The following is a 20313-nucleotide window of genomic DNA, read 5'->3' as shown; positions in this document are numbered from 1 at the left end:
TCTCCATTTTTAATTTTTTTTTTTTTTAGATTTTATTTATTTATTTGACAGAGAGAGATAGCGAGAGAGGGAACACAAGCAGGGGGAGTGGGAGAGGGCGAAGCAGGCCTCCAGCCAAGCCGGAAGCCCAATGTGGGGCTCGATCCCAGGACCCCGGGACCATGACCCGAGCTGAAGGCAGACGCTTAACGACTGAGCCACCCAAGCGCCCCCCAAATCTCCATTTTTAAAGAGCATTTCCTCATTAATAGGTGCTGGTCTTTGCCCAGCAGCAAAGACTCATGCTAAAGGAGGGCTTTTCTACCTGGAATTTGCGGGGTTCAGCAAGGGGTGGGGGTATTTTGCCTTTTTTTCCCCAATGGAAAGAAATGAAGGTCTTTGAGCAGAGAGTCTGAAATGGAAAGTTGTATCTATTTTTTGGTTTTCTTGGGACTAAGGGGCTTTCCTGGGACCGATTAAGACAAACCAGGACAGCTGGTCACTCTCCATCACCTTCCTCATCACCACCCTCCAAATGTCCTTCACCATTTGTTCTTGTACTAGCTGGGAGACAGGGAGATAGGTCATAGCCTGAAATGGAGCTTTGGAAGTTTTTGCCAAACAATCCAGAGATTTGAGGGGTTTCTCATGAAAGCAACATAAGGAGGAGCCAATAATTTTTTTGGAAAGTATGTGTGAGAAAAGGAACCTTAAGAGGTAAAGGGGAAAATGAAAGTGTACTTCTCATTTATAAAACCCCTCTAAAGTGCTATTTAAAATGTTTGTGGGCGCCTGGGTGGCTCAGATGGTTAAGCGTCTGCCTTCGGCTCAGGTCATGATCTCAGGGTCCTGGGATCGAGTCCCGCATCGGGCTCCCTGCTCCTTGGGAGCCTGCTTCTCCCTCTGCCTTTCTCTCTCGCTCTGTCTCTCATGAATAAAAAAATAAAATAAAATATAATGTTTGTTAATAGTTTGTTTGCATTTTGCTATTTCAGCAAATGTTTCTAATAAATAAGAAATAGAAACATGTATGATTTTAAATCTCTAGGGCTTGAACCTAGAACCATCATCTGCAATTTTAGCAAATTCTCCAGCAAGCCTGGCCGACTCCACAACCCATGGCACTCTGCCTCCACCTGGTGGCGGTGTACGTAAATTCAGTCTTGACCACCCACCCTAACTTCATTTTTTGTGTGTGCTGAGAGCCTTCCTTTTAGGAATTCAATCTTAAAAGCCAAATTATAAAGATACCAATTGGCCTCATATGATACTGTGGTCCTTCCTGTTTGGAATGCAAGGTCAATGTGAAGCAAAGACAAGTTTTTATATTTGCTTTATATCTCATCCTGTGAAGTACGATAAGCCTGTGAAACCTTATAAAATAATTGATTACCTTAATCTCTTAGGGAATATAAGAACATTATAAGCTGACACTGTGAAGTGCATAATTTGTGAAAATATCATAAGTGTATAGGTCTTAGATTATAATAATCAAATAAGATCTAAAAAATTTATTAATCAGACATGGTTCATTATAACCATTATCACATTGAGTTTGACTGTTATTAGTTCACATTGGGGGACTTAATTGTAATTTCTTTTACACAGGTAGATCCTTTATGTTATGTTTTCTACGTTTATTTTGTTAATTCTTCAGCATGTGAAATAATTGCTAAAATTCATGGATTGTTTTATCATCAACATACTTTGTGGGAGCAGAAGACTCAAACCTCACTTAAGCATTTTGCTCCTTTTTGGGGGAAGTCATTTCACTTCCCTAGGGCTGGGTTTCCGGGTCTGTAAGGTTGAGATAATAATTATGTATGTCATCAGTTTGGTGTAAGAGTCAAATACTCTGTGTGTGTGTGTGTGTGTGCACGTGCATATGCTTTGTTATCCAGATGTTAGTCTCAGGGGCATTATCATCACTTGTAAATTGAAGACAAAGTTTCCAGATTTTACTTCCTAGCCCCTGGCTGCCAGGACTGAATTTCCCTGGAATATCCCCAGGAATTCTGATTCCCTCTCAGTGTGCTGGCCCTCCCATGAGCCCCTCACACTCTCTGCCCAGGCCCCTAGGCTCTCTGTCCCCACACCAGATGAAAGTCACCTGCACCAGAGGAGAAGGGACACTGGGCCTAGACTGCTTGTGGGGTTCTGGGGGGTGGGGGAGCCATGGCGAGTGTGGGTGGGACCTGGCCTTGTTGCCACAGAGGGAACAGCTAGAGCTAATTGGAAATGGGAGGAGTAAGGGGCGTGGGGGCAAGAAGAGGGGAGGCCTGCCCCCCACATCCCACCGTCCATCTAGGTCCTCTGGCCTGAGTGAAATAATGACAACTTCAGGTCTAGTTTTAGGAACAATCTGATTCCAGGGAGAGGAGAATCCTGTATCTCCCTGCCCCTCTTCCCCGTCACGGGGCGGGGGGTGGGGGGGGCGAGCATAAACACTTTATCTTCTCTTCCACGTGCTCTTGTGACTGATGTTCCTTCAGTAAGAGGCAGGCATCTGGCCGCACTGAATGAAAGGTGTGAGAAGTGTTCTGGGAGCCCAGAAGGATGGGGTCCGGGTAGGGGGTGGTCAAGTGGGGGTGGGGGTACGGGGCTGCAGCAGGGAAAGCATCTGGGACAGTAAGGTCTACACCTGCTCCTGAGGAAGTAGAGTTCAGTCTGTTGAAGATGGAGCATGAGAAAACATGGTCCTTTCCAAGAAAGGTGAACGTCGTCTGTCCATCCAGGCCTCTGCTGTTCCTTCTCCAGCTCGGGGTCCGGGCCCCTTCTCCACACCTCACCCTAGCCCCCCTCTCTACACAGCCGCACAGAGAGCTGGCTTGCTCTTCAGGCAGGGCTCAGCCAGCTTGTACGGACGGGATCACGTGGCATGCATTTCTGGAAAACCACTTTGATGGCACTCTTCATCTCACTAACCTGATTTTATTTGTGCCTTCATCTTGATCTCTTCCTAAAATGGAAAAAAAACCCAAAAAACAAAAAACAAACCACACCTGTCTCAAACCTTTTTTTGAAATGAAGTTGAGGTTTCCAGCATTTTGGTCATTTTTATCAGCATTCAAACTCACTGCGGTTTTCAGGCTCCCAGTGCCTCCCGCAACTCTCTCCTGTGTCATGTAAAGATGTAGGGCTTACCTCTTGGCTTCTATGCCCTTCCCACCCTCGGTGATGCAGTTTCTGACAAGCCTCCACGATGCTGGCAGACTGCGTCCCAGGTAACAGAGGTTCTGTTATGGTATGGGAGTTGGGGCAGCCGCTGAGCTCCTGGAAAAAGAAAGACAAAAGAAGAAAAAAAAAGCCTTTCCATCTGCAGATACTCCTGCTGCTGAGGCTATGCTGTCTGGGCAAGAGAACACATTGGGTTTTAAACCTTCCAGAACGAAGGGGCAGTCTGCCCTCTCCTGTCTGGAGTCTGAGGCCTAAGCCCATGGAGGACCTGCCGTACCTTGGGGCCATGTTTGGAGATTGGTTTTGCACATCTGACCTGGGAAAGGGGAAGCCCACTGCAGGTGGACTTCCAGACCCAGCAGGCTGCATGTGGGGGGGCGGGGGCGACCTTGGAGGAGCCAACGCATGTGGGCCCTGTCTCTGGGGGGCTGTCAGAAACATTTCCGAGATACAGTGTGCCTTCAGAAAATACTTCACGTGAGGTGCATCCATTTCAAAAACCTTCCTGGGTTTGTGAAATCGTAACTGGCAATACTGTCTACTAGCTCATGTAACACCTTTCATGTCAAACCCAAATGAAAATCTTCTGCATGAGATTATTGCCAGAAAACATTTTGTCTCTAGAGAGAAAATTCTGGTGTGAGAAGGAAAATTAAAACCACATAATCCATCACATTTTCCTCCAAGTCCTGGGTGCCAGAACGCTTAGAGTAGAAGTCATTGTCCAAATGTCCTCACTTGCTTAAGTCAGGTGCCTGAGACATATTTTCCTTCAGCTATTTTTTAAATGAGATTATCTTTTTATTTATCTTTCTGTCCATTGACATGTCTGTCCCTCCATCATTTTTTTTTTTTTTTTTTGGACTGAAGAAGTGCTCAAGTCCCTGGCAGATATACAAGTGTAGACTCAATTTGAAATGAATTCCTCAGGATGTGGAAGAAATGGTCATTTCAAAATTGCAGTAATTCCTTCACATGGTTACAGTCAGACATTTTTCAACCATTATGCGGTGAAGCTAGGAGACCCAGACAGGTAGAATGGGACCTATTTCGATTTTTATTTTTCCCACAGAAGAGTAGCACTGGGTGAGTGGGGTGACGTGGTGTTGAAGGCCCAGCAGCAGTGGGGCACGTCAGAACCCAAGGGACTCTTTTCTGTTTGCAAGACCTTCGTTGTCTTCTGGTTCCCACACTCTTGGGCTGGCTCTTCTGCTTCTGGCCAGTTCTGTGAGCTTCCTGGTGTCTTGTCTGTAGATTCCCTTTCTCTTTAAGTAAGTTCTATTGAGTTTCTATTGCTTGCAACCCAGAACTCTGATGCCTCTATTCAGCAAATTAATTAGTTCAGTGATTCACTTAATCAGCATTCCCTGAGCAGAACATCCGTGTGAGGTAGGCATTCTTTTTCTTCATCTTATGGATGCAGAAGTTGAAGCTCATGGAATTTGTTTTGCAAATTAATATTATAATCAAGGGTTTGATGTTTAAAGTGGTGTTTTCCACTTCTTTATGATCTTCCTGCAGGCAGTGGTCAACGTTTCACCTAAAATCCTGGAGAATTTTGAGGTCTCATCACTAGGAAAATGCCCATGCTCAAGCCCCTAACAGTGACTTACCCAAATGGAGTTATGCCTCTTGTCTAGGAAGAACCAGGGTATGATGGCCAGAAGACCCTTCATCTGTAAGAAATGCAAAGGCCCCAGTATGTGGAAGTTTTTGGTGGGATCTTTTTTGAACAGCACCACAGGGCTGGGTGGGGCAGGGGTGGGAGGGGGTAGGGCGATTTTTCAAATCAAAACAACTGAAACAAATCTCTGCTTCCTCTGGGACTTAAGGCTAGGCTAAACCTTTGTCCCCCTTCTGGAAAAAGAAAGCAAGCAATATCCGTAGTTTGTGAAAGATGAAACTTCCATTTGCCACAGAACTGGGGCAGGCAATGGGAGATTGGTGATTGTTTGATGAAACAGACTATGAAGACAACCAACTTAAGGCAGTTCTGTTAACTCAAAGGTCACTGTTGTGAAGGGCATAGACAATCGAAACCCTCCTGGCTCTCGAAGCCTTCTTGGTAAGTAATTAGCAAAGCGGAAGTAGGATGGGGAGGTTGGGTAGAGGAAACCGGCAAACTCCTTTCTGTGGGTAGCCCCTCTGGGGGAGAGACCAAGGCGTTTTCTGGAATCCCCAGCGTTGCTGGTGAGTAAAGGGCTGGCATGGAGTGGGAAGGAGAAACAGTTCTCCAGCTACAGTCCACATTTTGAACCATGAACTATGGAGCACGGCAGAAATTCTTACTCGGGCACCCCCTCTTTCTCTGTTGTTCCTGTGCCGGGCTATTTTCTAACTCTACATTCTTTTGGTACTACAATTATTGCCAGTTATCATCACCCCCACCTTTTGAGGAGGTAAGTTAGTCCACTGATGGTCATGTCATTTTTCAGGTCCCAGTGTGGGAAAGGTGAAGGTGGAGCTGGCCTATGATGCATAGGGACTCAAGCCCCGTCAGGTCCCTCTCTTGATCATTACTTGTTGACTTTGTTTTCCGAGTACAGATAAACTTTCTCTGCTCAACAGGGGATCTGGCTACCAGCAGCTTCAGGCTCTGATGCTCAGAGCTTTGCTACCAGAGAGGAAAAGACTCCCCCTGCCCTAGTTCTAACTTTTACAGCCCCTAAAAGGTACTCTCAGTGGCTTGGATCAGGTTGTATGTTCATCCCTGGGCCGATCCTTGCAGCTAAAATAGCCACATGTTAAAAGATAGCCACTCTGATTTGGGTCACATAATATAGTGTAGAAAGAAAGGTGGGGGAAGGTCATTTTCCCCCTCTAGTCTCAGTGGCCACAACTGTAAAGTGGGGAAATTGGTTCACTGGATCTCAAAGTCGGTTTTCAATTTTGAAATCTTCTATCATGGTGTCAGGTACTTTTTGGTTCTTGCTTCCCGATGATGTCTCATTTCATAAATATGCCTCTGAAAATACCTGGTGATACATGAAAACTAATGAGGAAGATCTTTATGAGTGGATTTGCAATAACTTTTAGACATATTGTTGAGTAGAAGCAAGGTACAAGAATGTATACAGTAGGATATCCTTTGTGCAGAAAGAACAGAAAGTGTGTGTGTGTGTATTTTGCAAAAAAAAACACGGGAAGAATAAATCAGAAATTAAAACCTACAAGGGGGAGAAGTGGGACTGAGGTGGAAGGAATAAGTATGGGGACATGTGAATGTCTTAGACACTTGAAAAAGTAAATTGAAAGGGACAGAAAGAAGCAAATCTAAATTGGAATGCAATAAAAACCAAATGAATCTAGCTGTATATTGTATTGATAAAATACAATATCTCTGTGGTTACACAGAGAAAAGAATTGATTCAAGTAAATTTTGATATGAGGACAGTGGCTGACCATCCCTTAGTGGGATATATTCTAAGAACAAAAAGAATTCAGTGGCATCTAAAGCTTTAGTATGTTTATTGGGTATTAGGAATATTAACATTATAATTTTGAAACTATATATAAATATTGTAGGAAAAAGCAAAGAAGTAGATATAGTAATATTATTAGGAATCAAAACTTTAAATATTATTAGGAATCAAGATTTTAAATCAAAATTTAAAATAAATGAAAATAAAATAATTTTTTAAAAGGCTTCTGTATTAAATTTGAATATATGAATTCTTGAATATATATATAGTATTTGTATAATATATACATACATTTCCTAGCTTTGCTCACTTGAAAAGACTTATAAGTAAGGACACTTAGTTGCAGTGAGCATACTTACTTGCCCAGCTCTTGATGTGAATATCATTCTCCATTAAAAGGAAACAGGACTCCTTGGAGAATGGTTGAATTCAGATCCAGGGAGGGCAAATGTGAAGTGAATCAGAAATATTTTATATTGCTAGATAGTAAGGAGGAACTCAAAAACCAATGTGTTCTTATGAAAAGGATACAAGATCCATCTTAAAGGGGCTCTCCCTAGCCAAGTTTGGGACCATTTGGACATCAAAAAGAATAAAGAGAGTAAATGATTACAAATTAAATATAAAGGAAATTCATGAGACCATAGTAATATGAAGGAGAGGAAGAAGGAAAAATGGACAACACGGGGAGGCAGAGAGAGACACACGCAGAGTGGAAGAGAGAGAGAGAGGTAGAGAGAGGGAGAGAGACGGAGAGACAGAGAGAGGAAGAGAGAGAGAGAAGAAAAAATAAAAGGAAAGTTCATCTTTACAGAAGAATGTTAGCTAATAAATATAGAAGGGAGGGTAAAATGAGGCAATCCCCACAAACCCAACATAATAAAGGATTCAGGTAAGGATTCTGATGGTGCTAAAATAGTCGGGTAAGAGGTTTGTTCATAGGACATCAAAGTGTTATCCCACAGATTACTGACGACAGAGGAGGAGAAAATACGCCTTTACTTTGGGGAGACCTGGCCGTCACCACCTTAACCAATGGATCAAACTTAACATCACGAATACTGGGACAATCTGACATGAAAGGGCTTCTGGTGCGAATCAATATGAAGAACACAAATGGCCCCAGAAGCATTCTTGCCAGAGGTGTTGACTTGAATCCGCTAAGTCACCAGACCTAACTTCCAGCCTACAGAAAACATAGGGATAGAGGAACACGCAAGATTTCACGACGAGGGGGCGCCTGGGTGCCTCAGTCATCACGCGTCTGCCTTTGGCTCAGGTCATGGTCTCAGGGTCCTGGGATTGAGCCCCCACATTGGGTTCCCTGCTCAGTGGGAAGCCTGCTTCTCCCTCTCCCACTCCCCCTGCTTGTGTTGCTCTCTCGCTGTGTCTCTCTCTGTCAAATAAATAAATAAAATAAAATAAATAAAAATAAAAAGATCTCACGACGAGGAAACAGCCGTGTCCAAAAAGTGTGAAGTGTTCTTCAAAATAACTGGACTGAATGTAAATAAATTAAAAAAAAAGAAAGAGTTTAGTATCTTAAAATGTTAAAGGCTAAAAACCTAATCAAGTGCAAGAACTTGGTATAATTAGAAATATGAATACAAGTTAGATATTAGATATAGACAATTAGATATTGTCATTTTTCTTAGATGTGACTGTGATATTGTGGTTATATGGAGGATAGATGGTTGCTAGATGGTTGGAGACAGACAGACAGCAACAGAAAATTAAAGCAAACACAGCAAAATGTTGAGAACCAACACGACGAGTATATGGATGTTAGTTCGATTCTTTTCTATAGACTTGAAATTTTTCCCAATAAAATGCTGGGGGAAAATGCCTGACTGTATAAGACTTGGAAGAATCCTTTGATTTTTATCTTCTAAATTTTTCCTTTTGTGAATTATAAAATTAAAACCCACGTGGGTAAAGCCGCTTGCCCGAGGCCCCAGAGTCAGCAAGCAGGAGAGCTCAGCACCCACTGTTATTTCCACTACTCTTTGCTGTCTCATGAAAATTAGACTCCGTTTTAATGTAAAATTCTTTTTAATCTCTTCTAGCATCACACTGGCTTTTCCATATTAAAATGAGTGGGGGAGGGCAGGGCACGTTGTCTGTCTCTCTAGGGCCTTGGTTTCCCCTGCTCCCTAGACCTGTGCCTCTCCTCTGGACCACAGGACGAGGCCCTGGCCCTCTCTTAGGTGGTCTCACTCAGCCCCCAGCCCAGCCCCCAGGGCCTCACCATCTCCTTGTTTCATTAACTTGGTACCACTCCCACTGACCTGGCCCAGCACTGGTTCTTAATATTCCTGGGCTGGTTTTTAAACAGCTTCTTTGCAGTATTGAAACAAATTCTAATATAACTAAGTCAACATGATCGCATTTGGCATGCTAATTGGAAACCTCCGTTTTAAACAAAAGGTTATACTCAGGGCACTATCTTCCCACGATCTCCAGAAAGGTAGCTTGAAATGCACCAAAATGCACCAACCTATAAATAAAACTACCAGGCTGAGTACATTTTGCAAGTCAGTGAAACCATGAAAATGAAACTTTTCCCAATCAGCCTTTCTTCTCCTAGAGGAAGGGAGATAGTGGTGGAGATACTCTCTGGAAATCAGGCATGGGGCTGAAGCCTGCTAAGGTGGAAGAGTGAAAACAACTCAAGGATCTTTAATTAGTTTGGATCCAACTACTCTGCTAGTTGATACCTCCCCTTTTTTTTCATTTTTATTTACCATTACATCTTCTCTTTCCTATTCTGATGCGCCTACAGTGTATTTTGTTGTTTACTGGAACGAAAGGATTGCTATTCTTCATGTGTTTGGAAGTTTGGTATACAAAATTCTAGATACTCAACCCCTTTCCCCCCACCTAGTTGTTGCTTACAATGAGCCTCTTTTCAATGAATATCTAATGAAGGTAGCTGTTAAATAAAAATGAATGTTATGTATAAAATTGTGAAATGTTATTTTCTACCTTGTAAAGAAAAAACTATATCAGTGTGGAATGTATAATTTATAGTCAGGCTGGAAGACTCTGGCAACTCAAATGGCATCAGCCATGGAGTGGGCAGAAAATCTGAAGTCACCAAGAAAAGCTGGAGGATATTCTAGAGATTGCAAAATAATCCTCGGGGGTTCAGTGTGTTTGCTGAGTAAGGTCCTTGGAAAGACATTCCTGTGGGTTCATATTATTGGCACTCCAAATGAGAGACATAATATCTTCGCCTGCATTTATTGGGCTGAGTTTCTCAATTCTAGTGTGTTGTGAGTCTGCTGCATATGGAGCTCTAAAATTAAATTTAAAATAACAAGCTGCTGGCCTGGATTTTATTTGGCCTGTATAATATTTTTGAAAATCAGAGATTTGCACATAAAAATCCAGATTTCCAATTTCTCTCAACGTGTCAGAAGATTTGACAACAGTGGGCTTGAATTTTGCTCCCGGTAAAAGTTGTCTCCCATGGCCATGAACTCTGTGATTTGCCACAGTCCCTAGAAGTCCCTGTTGTTACATATCCAGACAGCTTTATTTAGATGGCTAGCTCTTGGAAGCATCTGAGTTTGGGACCTACATTATCCATTTTCAATTCACTTAGATAAAATTATTTTGACAAAAATGGGTACTTATATCTCTTAAGGCACCTCCTGCATTCAAGGCGTGAAATGCCTTATGAGGCATTTTATATTACATTATATCATTTGCTCCTCCCCAAAACCCTTTGAAATAAGTGTAATTATTATAACCACTTAAAAATATGATTCTGAATCCTGGAGAGGCTGTGTAACTTGCCCATGGTCACACGGTTAGTAAGGAGCAGAGTCAGGATTTGAACCCAAAGACTAGGCTATCAGATAAGTTAGGCAAAAGAGAACCCTGAAGTTGCAGTTATCTGCAGCTGATTTCCTTGAAGAGCAAGAAAGCAATATGGTAGCCTAAGAAGGACCACGAGTCAAAGACCCAGGAACCAGGACTGAGAGAACACAGGCTTGCTTTTCTGAGAGTCTTACCACTTATTAGTTGGTAACCTTAGGAGGTCCCCTTTCCTCCATTGGCCTGTTTCACAATCTATAAAACGAGGGTGGAGAATGTGATTAAAGATACTTCTCTAAAAGCCCCTGATCTGTCTCGCTGTTTGGCACCTAATCTGAGAAAGGATTTGTTCCTTTTCTTTGGCTCCCTCTGCTGACATGGAGCAAGAGAACACATTTGTTGCCCAAACTATTTCAGGTTCATTTCAATTATTAATCAAAGGTTTGCCCTTTCCAAGGTCATGGTGGGCACTTAGTTACCCGCTGAGAAAACTTAGATCAGCGATAATTTTAAGTTACTTCCTGATCGCCATTCAGCAGAGCAAAAGAAGTGAAGGTCTAAAGTAATTCAAGATTTTATTGTATACGTGGAAATCATAGAATCATCACCATCATCATCATCATCATGGAAATAACAAGAGCTAATATTTATTAAGCACAGACAATAGACCACTCACTCTCTAAAGTACTTTATCTAGTTTCATGTCCACTTTATTCTTAAAGTAACCCAATTGAAGTTACTCTTTATTATCCTCACTTTGCACTGGGAGGGAAGTTACAATCCAAACCCCTCCTTTTCCAGTTGAAGAAATTGAGGCCCAGGGGCATTAAGTGATTTACCCAAAGTTATATAGCAGCTAACTGCTGGTAGAGCTAACACTAGAAGCTAGTCCAGAAATCTTCTATTTCTTTTTTTGTCCAGCTTCTTCAATCTAAAATCTGGCTGAGGAGATAGAACTAATATACTAAGAAATAATTAACAGGAGGAAGCATGTAATTAGAAACTTAGATTTTGAGGTTGAAGGGGGCCTTGGAGGCTATCTAGTATTTCCTGCTTTGACAGAAGCTTCCCTCCATACCCCTTACAATTGGATACTTAGCAACTGAGTTGAAACCTACCTCCAGTCTTAATCTTGTTGCTTGGAGCTATACAGGATATATTTAAGCCATCTTCTGTACACAGTCCTCCCAAAATTTGGAAACAACCCTTGTGAACTTATAAAACATCATGTCTGGGGGCGCTTGGGTGGCTCAGTCTTTAAGCGTCTGCCTTCGGCTCAGGTCATGATCCCAGGGTCCTGGGATCGAGCCCCGCATCGGGCTCCCTGCTCCGCGGGAAGCCTGCTTCTCCCTCTCCCACTCCCCCTGCTTGTGTTCCCTCTCTCACTGTCTCTCTCTCTCTGTCAAAAAATAAATAAAATCTTAAAAAAAAAAAAAAACAATGTCTGTGCTAAAATCCCCAAATGTATTTGTCTTTCATGTTATATATAAATTTTAAAATAAAATTCATTATAAACCTCACTGTCCTGCTCCAGTGGACTCCAAAGATGGCCTCCAGTGAATGACGTCTCCTGGTATTTATGTCCTTGTGTAGTCCCTCCCATCCTGAGTTTTGGCTGTCCTTTGACAGACATTGGATGGGCAGAAGTGACTGGGCCAGTTTTGGTCCTAAGCCTTAAGAAAGCCTGACACCTAGTGTCTTTGTGTTCTTGGAAGCTAGCCAGTATGTAAGAAGTCTGGCTGCCCTGCTGGGGAGGAAAGGCCTGGGAAGATAAGATGCCATCTGGAGAACAGAGGCGTCAGCTCTAGGAGTGACAAGCCCATCTTGAATGTTCCTGCCCAAGGGCCTCTAGAGTACTTCAGCCCCAGCTGCCAACTGACCACAACTGTAGGAGAGTTTCCGAGCAAAATCAAGAGAAGAACCACACAACCGAGACCAATCAACACACAGAATCATGAGAGATAAGGACAAAATTTATTAAGCTACTAAGTTTGAGTGGTTTGTTTTACACTGATAACTGAAACAAACCGCTCAAAAAATATTTCCAGAACCCAAACTGGTTGTCCAATGCCAAGGATGGAAGGAATAGTGTCTGTTTATCCTGACCCTATTAACATCATTCTGGACTTATTTTACATTTAACAATCGTATCATCAGATTGAATGCGTAGCTAACTATACATCCCTAGGATGGCTGTTTGGCTACTTCTCTCCAATGTCTTCCTAAAAGGTGTTAGAGACCCAAATAAAAGATTTTATATATTTTTCCTTTATAATTTTCATCTTGTCTGTTGTGACTCATCATTCCAGCTCGATGAGATTTTTGGAAAAAAATTTTGCACTCTTATCTAAGATAATAATGATCTCTTGTGCCCTCCGCAATCTGAGAAACATACTATACATACCTTATTCAAATCATCGTGATAAAATTATTGAATGGGACCAGGCAAATCCAGGGTCCTTCAGCCGGGCACTGAAGACTTCCTGGTGAGTAGGTTTGTTCTACTGATTGGGAGACACTTTTAGGAAATGATCATTCCAGCTACAAGTGTGTGTAGTCTGTCATTCACTAAGCTGCTTTTCTTCTTTTGTTCTTCACAACGACATCGCAGAGCATTTGCCTTCCCTGAACTTTGTGGGTGTAACTTTCCAATAAAGTGGTTCCAATTTAGTCTGACACGATTGGCTCTTAATCAACTCACGTAGGTTCCTAACAGAGAGCACTTTATTTTCTACACAGTCAGAAACAATTTGTTTTAGAATTTGAACAGCACAGGTTTGGCGTTAAACACACCTGGGTTGAAAGCCTGGCTATTTTTAATTGTGAATTAAGCCAAGTTGTTCAGCTTCTCTGAGCCTCAGCTTCAGCCATAAAATGAGGATAATAATACTTTCTTTAGGGGTTTGAGGTGATGATTAAAATGAGATACTGTATGGAAAACGTTTAGCACCATGCTGATCGTGTAATACTTCAATACATGTTGGGTTTCATTATTGTTCCTGTTTTATTATTGTAACAACAAGTTGTTACTCAATCTGTAGTTTCTAAAATTGAACTCTTTTCTTTGCACTTCTCTGAAAATTTGAATAATATATGCCTATCCCTAGTTTTATGGCACTGTGTTGAAGAATATAACAAAAATAAAAATAGTGTTTCTTTCTATCTGCCATCTGTTAACATTAACCATCTGTCCGAAGCTGTGGGCCTATCCTTTTTTTTCCTTCCTGCTCAAAACACTGATTAAAGTGTGTCCCCCACCCCTGTGCCCAACTCATACCTTTTGTGTTCCTAGCATGTTACACGGGGCTCAACTCATTTGGGGCTCCAACCTCCATCAGAGACCCACTGGGGCCACTCTTGCTCCTGCCATATTTTGCATAGGTCTGTCATCCTGTTATAAGTCTGTCAACCCAGTAGTAGGTGATGCCAGAATTAGAAGTTATTTAGCTCTGCCAGGATGGGGTGGAAAGCCAGTCAACACTAAGAAGTCATGAGGTCTAGCGTTAGGGAGCAGGGCTTGGAGAAGCAAGGGAGAACTGGGGCATCAGAAAGGGAAATGAAATAGAATTATAGTAGCAAGGACCTGGGTACCAATTCATAGAACCGGGCACAAAACTGACGTAGTGAGATCCTAGAAAGTACCAAATCCAGGGTTCCTTACATACCCTCCAGCACTAAAACTGGTGGTATCGGATCTTGGTCCGAGTAGAATCTATAAGTAGTAACAGGAGGACCCCAGTGATGTTGGTGGTTACTGTGTTGCCCCAGCAGAGAGCCAAGCGATGTACAAGATGTCCTCCGAGAGAATTTCCAAGATTCCTGACACTTGTTAATCCCATCCAGTTCTTCCAACTGGTTTTGGATTAAATCCTGGAGAGCCTCTCTTAACCATTTCTGACTTTTGAAACATGGCCTTATTGTAAGACTAGCTAGAGACTTACCAGATGTCTCTTTCAGCAGGATGACAGTATTTGACTACAGCTGAGTGGGATCCAGGTCACTGGTGACTCTCTGAGTCCTTGAAATGTCAATTTTATGTTAGAATAGATCTGATAAGAGTGGAGAGAGGCAGTGATGGGTTACACTTCACAGGGCAGTCATTTTTAATACACTTTAACAACCTAAGGGAATGGCACTGGTTATAATCCTTTGGCTGTCTACAGCATTAAGGTGCCCTTAAAAGTCACTCAAAGCCATCTAAGACTTTTACCATTTCTTAACCTTTTAAAACAAAAAAAAATACCCCCTCCCATTTTTTGAAGAGTTGGAGAAATAAACCCCACCACAAGCCCACCTCCTAGAGATAACACTCTTAATATTTTGGAGCGTATTTGAGTAGCTTCTCTCTGCCCTCCTCTCCTCCCTCCATCCTTCCTTCTTGTCCTCCTCCTTCTCTTTCTCTCCTTAGACCTCAGGGGCAGAGAGCTGAAATATTTATACTTCTCAGTCATGGCACATTATCAACATTTGCATGTCCTTGGCTTTGCTTCTATTTTATTTTATTACTTCCCCCTTCATCCTGAATCCTTATTCCCAGTCCTCTCTCCTGCCACTGGTAGCCATCCTAAGATGCTATATTCTTGTATTTGTATGCATCATTGAAAAATATATTGTATTTATGTATTTTTAATTTACATAGAAGGTACTTGCTATAGGTCTTGTTCTGTTTCTTTTTATTTTTTAACTCAGTACTATTTCTATGATCTATTTAGAGGGCGAGATGTCCATCTGGCTCATTGCTGCTAACTGATAGCATGCATCCACCACATTTCATTTATTTATTTCCCGAATCATGGACTTTTAGATTATTTCTAACATCCTGCTGTCAAAAACAGCATAGTAAATATCCCCATGCACATGTCCCTATGGATCTGATTACCAGAGGTATATGGACAGGAGTGAGCCTGTGGAGTCATAGGCGTACCAACATCTACTATAACTAAATGCTTCTAGGTTGTTCTTTAAATGGTCATGACAGGGGTGCCTGGCTGGCTCAGTCAGTAGAACATGTGACTCTTGATCTTGGAGTCGTGAGTTCAAGCTTCATGTTGGGTGTAGCGCTTACTTTGGAAAAAAAACCTAATCTAAATGGTCATAACATTCTTTTTATTTGAGAAATGACTTGCATACTGTAAAATTCTCTCTTTTAAGGTGTATATTTCAGTGGTTTTAGATTATTCACAGAGTTGTGCATCTAATTCCAGAACATTTTCAGCACCTCCAAAAGAAATCTGGTAACTATTAGCAGTCACTCTCCCTTTCCTCTTACTGTGGATCATGTTCATCTGTTTTGTTTCTTAAATTCCATATATGAGTGAAATCATATGATATTTGTCTTTCTCTGACTGACTTATTATGTTAGTTTTCTCTATTGTTTTTCTATTTCTCATTTCATTAATTTTTACTCTAGTCCTTATTATTTTATTCCTTTTACTTGCTCTTAGGTTTTTTTTTTTTTTTTTTTTTTTATTCCAGTGCAGTCAACATTGCTCTCAGGTTAGCCTGACCTTCTTTTTCGGTGTCATAAGGTAGAAGATTAGGTTATTGATTGGAGATCTTTCTCTTTTAATGTACACATTTATAGCTATAAATCTTCCTCTGAGCATCTCTTTCACTGCATCCGATAAATTTCCATATGTCATGTTTTCATTTTCGTTCATCTCAAGATATCTTCTAATTTCCTTTGCGATTTCTTCTTTGACTCATTGATTATGTAATAGTGTGTTGTTTAATTTACATGTATTAGTGGATTTCCCAAATTTCCTAGTTATTGATTTTTAATTTCAATTCATTGTGGTCAGAGAATATATTTTATATGATTTCAGTCCCTACCTATGGTCTGTCCTGGAGACTGCTTCATGTGTACTTGAAAAGAATATGTATTCTGCTGTTTTATGGGTTAGTGTTCCAAAGATATCTGTTAGGTCTATTTGGTTTATGGTGGTGTTCAAGACTTTTATTTCCTTGTTGATCTTCTGTCTAATCGTTCTTTCCATTATTGAAAGTGAGGTATTTTTATATTTAACTATAATGGTTGAATTGTTTATTTTTCTCTTTAATTCTGTAAGTTTGTGCCTAATATATTTTGGAACTCTATGTTTATACTTTTTACGTCTTCTTGATAGATGGACTCTTTTATCATTTTTAAATGTTCTCTTTGTCTCTAGTTAACACTTTTTCATTAAAACCTATTTTTCTGATATTAGTATAGATACTTCTTTTTTGATTACTGTTTGCATGGTGTGTATCTTTTATCCATTGTTTCATTTTCAACTTATCTTTGGTGTTCAATCTGAAGTGTGTCTTTTGTAGACAGTATGTAATAGGATGATATTTTTGAATTCATCCTGCCACTCTCCATCTTCTCACTTGAGTGTTTAATCTATTTACATTTGATGTAATTACTAATAAGGTAGAACTTACAACAGCTGTTCTGTTACTTGTATTCTATATATCTTATGTCTTTTCTGTTCTTTTATTCCTCCATTACTGCCTTCTTTTGTGTTAAACATATTTTTTAGTTCACCATTTTAATTCTCTTGTTTCTTTAATATTTTTTTAGTTATTTTCTTAATGGTTACCCCGGAAATTAACAATAAATTTACTAATTTGTAACAATCTAGTTCTGATAATTACCCACTTGATTTCAATATCGTAAAAAACTTAGCTCCTATATAGCTTCATTCTCTCCCCATTTTGTGCTATTATTGTCATACAAATTACATACTTATACATTATAAAGCCATCAATGGAGCCTCGTAATTATTACGTTACACAGTTATGTTTTAAAATAGACCATGGGAGGGGCACCTGGGTGACTTAGTCGGTTAAGTGACCAATTCTTGATTTCAGCTCAGGTCATGACCTCATGGTCGTGAGATCGAGCCCCATATCAGGTTCCGTGCTCAGAAAGGAGTTTGCTTGAGAGTTTCACCCTCTCCCTCTGTTTCTCCTCCTGCTTGTGTGCTCTCTCTCTCTCTCTAAAACAAATGGATAAATCTTTTTAAAAAATAAAATAAAATAGACCATGGGGAAAAAAAAGGTTACAAACAAAAACATATGTATACTGCCTTTTATATTTACTTATATAGTTACCTTTACCAGTCTATTTCTTCATGTGGACTTGGTTACTGTCTAATGTCCTTTAATTTCACCCTGACAGATTTCCTTTAGTATTTCAAGCAGTACAGATCTGCTAGTGGCAAACTCTCTGTTTTTGTTTATCTGGGTAAGTCTTAGATTTTCCTTCATTTTAAAGGATGGTTTTGCTGGACATGGAATTCTTCGTTGACCATCTTTTACTTTTATTACTTTGAATTTACTATATCCCCCTGACTTATGTCCTCTATAGCTTCTAATGAGAAATTAGTTGTTAATATTTTTAAAGAGTTCTTGTATTATTATTATTTACACAGAGTGAAGTGCACAGACTTTTAAGTGTAAGGTTGGTAAGTTTTGACATATGAATACAGCTATATAATTTCTAACCCAGTCAAAAACCATAAAACTTCCATATTTACAGGAAATTTCCTCCAGCCCTTTTATATCCAATACTGCTGTCCATCTCTGCAGCATCTCTGATTTCTTTTTCCTGTCCTTGAGCTCTATAAAAATAGAATCATATATTATGTACTTTTTCTGTCTGATTTTTTTTTACCCTGAATGTTTTAGAGATTTATCCAAGTTGTGGCATGTATAATAACATGTTATTTTTTATTGTTGACTAATGATTCATTGTAAGAATATACCACAAATTATATAACCATTTTCCTGTTGATTTGGATTTTTTCCAGATTAGGGCTTATAATGAATAAAGATGCTGTGAACATCCTTTTTTTTGAGAGAGACAGAGTTAGCAAGAGAAAGAGAGAGAGCATGAGTGGGGGGAGGGGCAGAGGGAGAGATAAGCAGACTCTGCACCGAGTAGGGAGCCCGATGCAGGGCTTGATCCCGGGACCTTGAGATCATGACCTGAACCAAAGGCAGATGCTTAACTGACTGAACCCCCCAGGCACCCCTGAACATTCTTGTATAAGGTTTTTTGGTGGATATATTTTCTGTTTTACTTGGGTAAATACTTGAGAGTGAAATGCATGGTTATGGGATATATGTATGTTTAACTTTATAAAAAACACTTTTATAAAGTAGTACCATTTTACACTTCCACTGATAATATACGAGTTCAGCTACTGTTATTTGATGTTGTCCAGTCTATTTTGGAATTAGCCATTCCAGTACCAGTAACATGATATATTATTGTAATTTTCATTTGAACTTCACTGATATTCTTATTGTCCATTCATATATATTCCTTAATAAAGTGTCTACTTAAGTCCTTAGCTCATTTTAAAAATTGATGTTTGTCTTCTTTTATTGAGTTGAAGGAGTACTTTAGATATTCTGTGTACAAGTCCTTTGTTAGCTAATAAGAATTACAAATATTTTTTTCTCAGTCTGTGGTGTGGACATTCATTTTCTTTCTTTTTTTTTTTTTTAAGATTTTATTTATTTATTTGAGAGAGAGAGAGAGAGCATGAGAGAGACCACAACAGGGGGAACGGCAGAGGGAGAGAGAGAAGCAGGCTCCCTGTTGAGCAGGGAGCCCGACATGGGGCTCAATCTTAGGACCCTGGGGTCATGACCTGAGCCAAAGGCAGATGTTTAACTGACTGAGCCACCCAGCACCCCACACATTCATTTTCTTAATAGTGTTTTTTAGTGGGTAGAGGTTTTAAAGTTTGCAGAAGTACAATTAAACTATTTTTTGTTTTATATGCTTTTACAAGATCTTTTCTAATCCTAAAGTTGTAAATACATCTTCCCATGTTTTACTCTAGAAGCTTTATAGTTTTAGCTTTTATGTTTAAGCCTATGATCCATCTTGAATTAATTTTGTGTACTATGTTACTATGAAGTAGGAGGCAAGGTTTCCTTTTTTCTAGTTATTCATTACTATTTTTTTTAAAACCTGTGTCCTTTCTCTATAGGATGGCATGGACTCCTTTATTGAAAATCAATTTTCTGCATAAATCTGGATCAAAGTCTGTATTCTCTACATCTGTTTCATTAATCTATTTGACCCTCCTTATGTTAATAGTACACTGTCCATAGCTTTATAGAAAGTGTTGAAATTAGATAGTATAAGCCCTCCCACTTTGTTCCTTTTTTCATTTGTTTTAGCTCTTGCAGTTTCTTTTCATTTGTGCATACATTTTAGGCTATGAACTTCCCCTTTAGAGCTGCTTTTGCTGCATCCCACAACTTTTGGTATATTTCCATTTTCATTTGCTTCAAGGTATTTTTTTATTTCCGTCTTGATTTCTTCTTTGACCCATTGGTTGTTACGTAGCATGTTGTTTAATCTCCACATAATTGTGAATTTTCCAGTTTTCTTCATGTAATTGATTTCTAGTTTCATACCATTGTGATCAAAAAGATGCTTGACATGATTTCAATCCTCTTAAATTTATTAAGGTTTGTTTTGTGGCCTACTATATGATCTATCCAGGAAAATCTTCCATATGTCCTTGAGAAGAACGTATATTCTATTGCTTTGGGTTGGAATGTTTTGTGCCTATCTGTTAAGTCCATCTGGTATTACGTGTTATTTAAGGCTAAAGTTTCATTATTGATTTTCTGTCTGGATGATCTATCCCTTGGTGTAAGTGGGGGTATTAAAATTCCCTGTCATTGAATTGATGTCTATTTCTCCCTTAAAGTCTGTTAATATTTGCTTTATATATTTAGGTGCTCCTATATTGGGTACATAAATATTTACAAATATTATATCATTTTGTTGGGTTGACCTTTTTATTATTATGTAACACCCATCCTTGTCTATTATTAAAGTCTTTGTTTTAATGTATATTTTATCTGACATACTTATGTATGGCTACTCTAGCTTTCTCTTGGT

General features: G+C 39.9%; 1 protein-coding gene across 6 annotated transcripts in view; it reads left to right on the top strand.

Annotated features, from left to right (window-relative positions):
- LOC118003322 overlaps positions 1–20313 on the top strand; it is a 130385-nt gene that overhangs the window by 82056 nt on the left and 28016 nt on the right. The window contains exons 1-2 of one of the 6 annotated variants that reach the window (XR_004677313.1): positions 2608–5221; positions 7544–7879. The exons of 3 other annotated variants lie outside the window; for them this stretch is intronic. Coding sequence is in view for 1 of the 3 variants with exons in the window: in XM_034994217.1 (XP_034850108.1) it covers positions 7544–7756 (213 nt within the window). In the remaining 2 variants the exon portion in view is untranslated. Of the gene's footprint in view, positions 1–2607; positions 5556–7543; positions 7880–20313 lie in introns of those variants that run through there. 2 more of the 6 variants (XR_004677314.1, XM_034994217.1) reach the window with 2 other exon arrangements.

This window comes from Mirounga leonina, unplaced genomic scaffold (assembly GCF_011800145.1).
Source record: "Mirounga leonina isolate KUSES-001 unplaced genomic scaffold, KU_Mleo_1.0 Mir_91, whole genome shotgun sequence".
Lineage (NCBI taxonomy): Eukaryota > Metazoa > Chordata > Mammalia > Carnivora > Phocidae > Mirounga > Mirounga leonina.
Note: the sequence above shows the minus strand (reverse complement) of the source record. Positions and strands in the feature narration are given on the sequence as shown.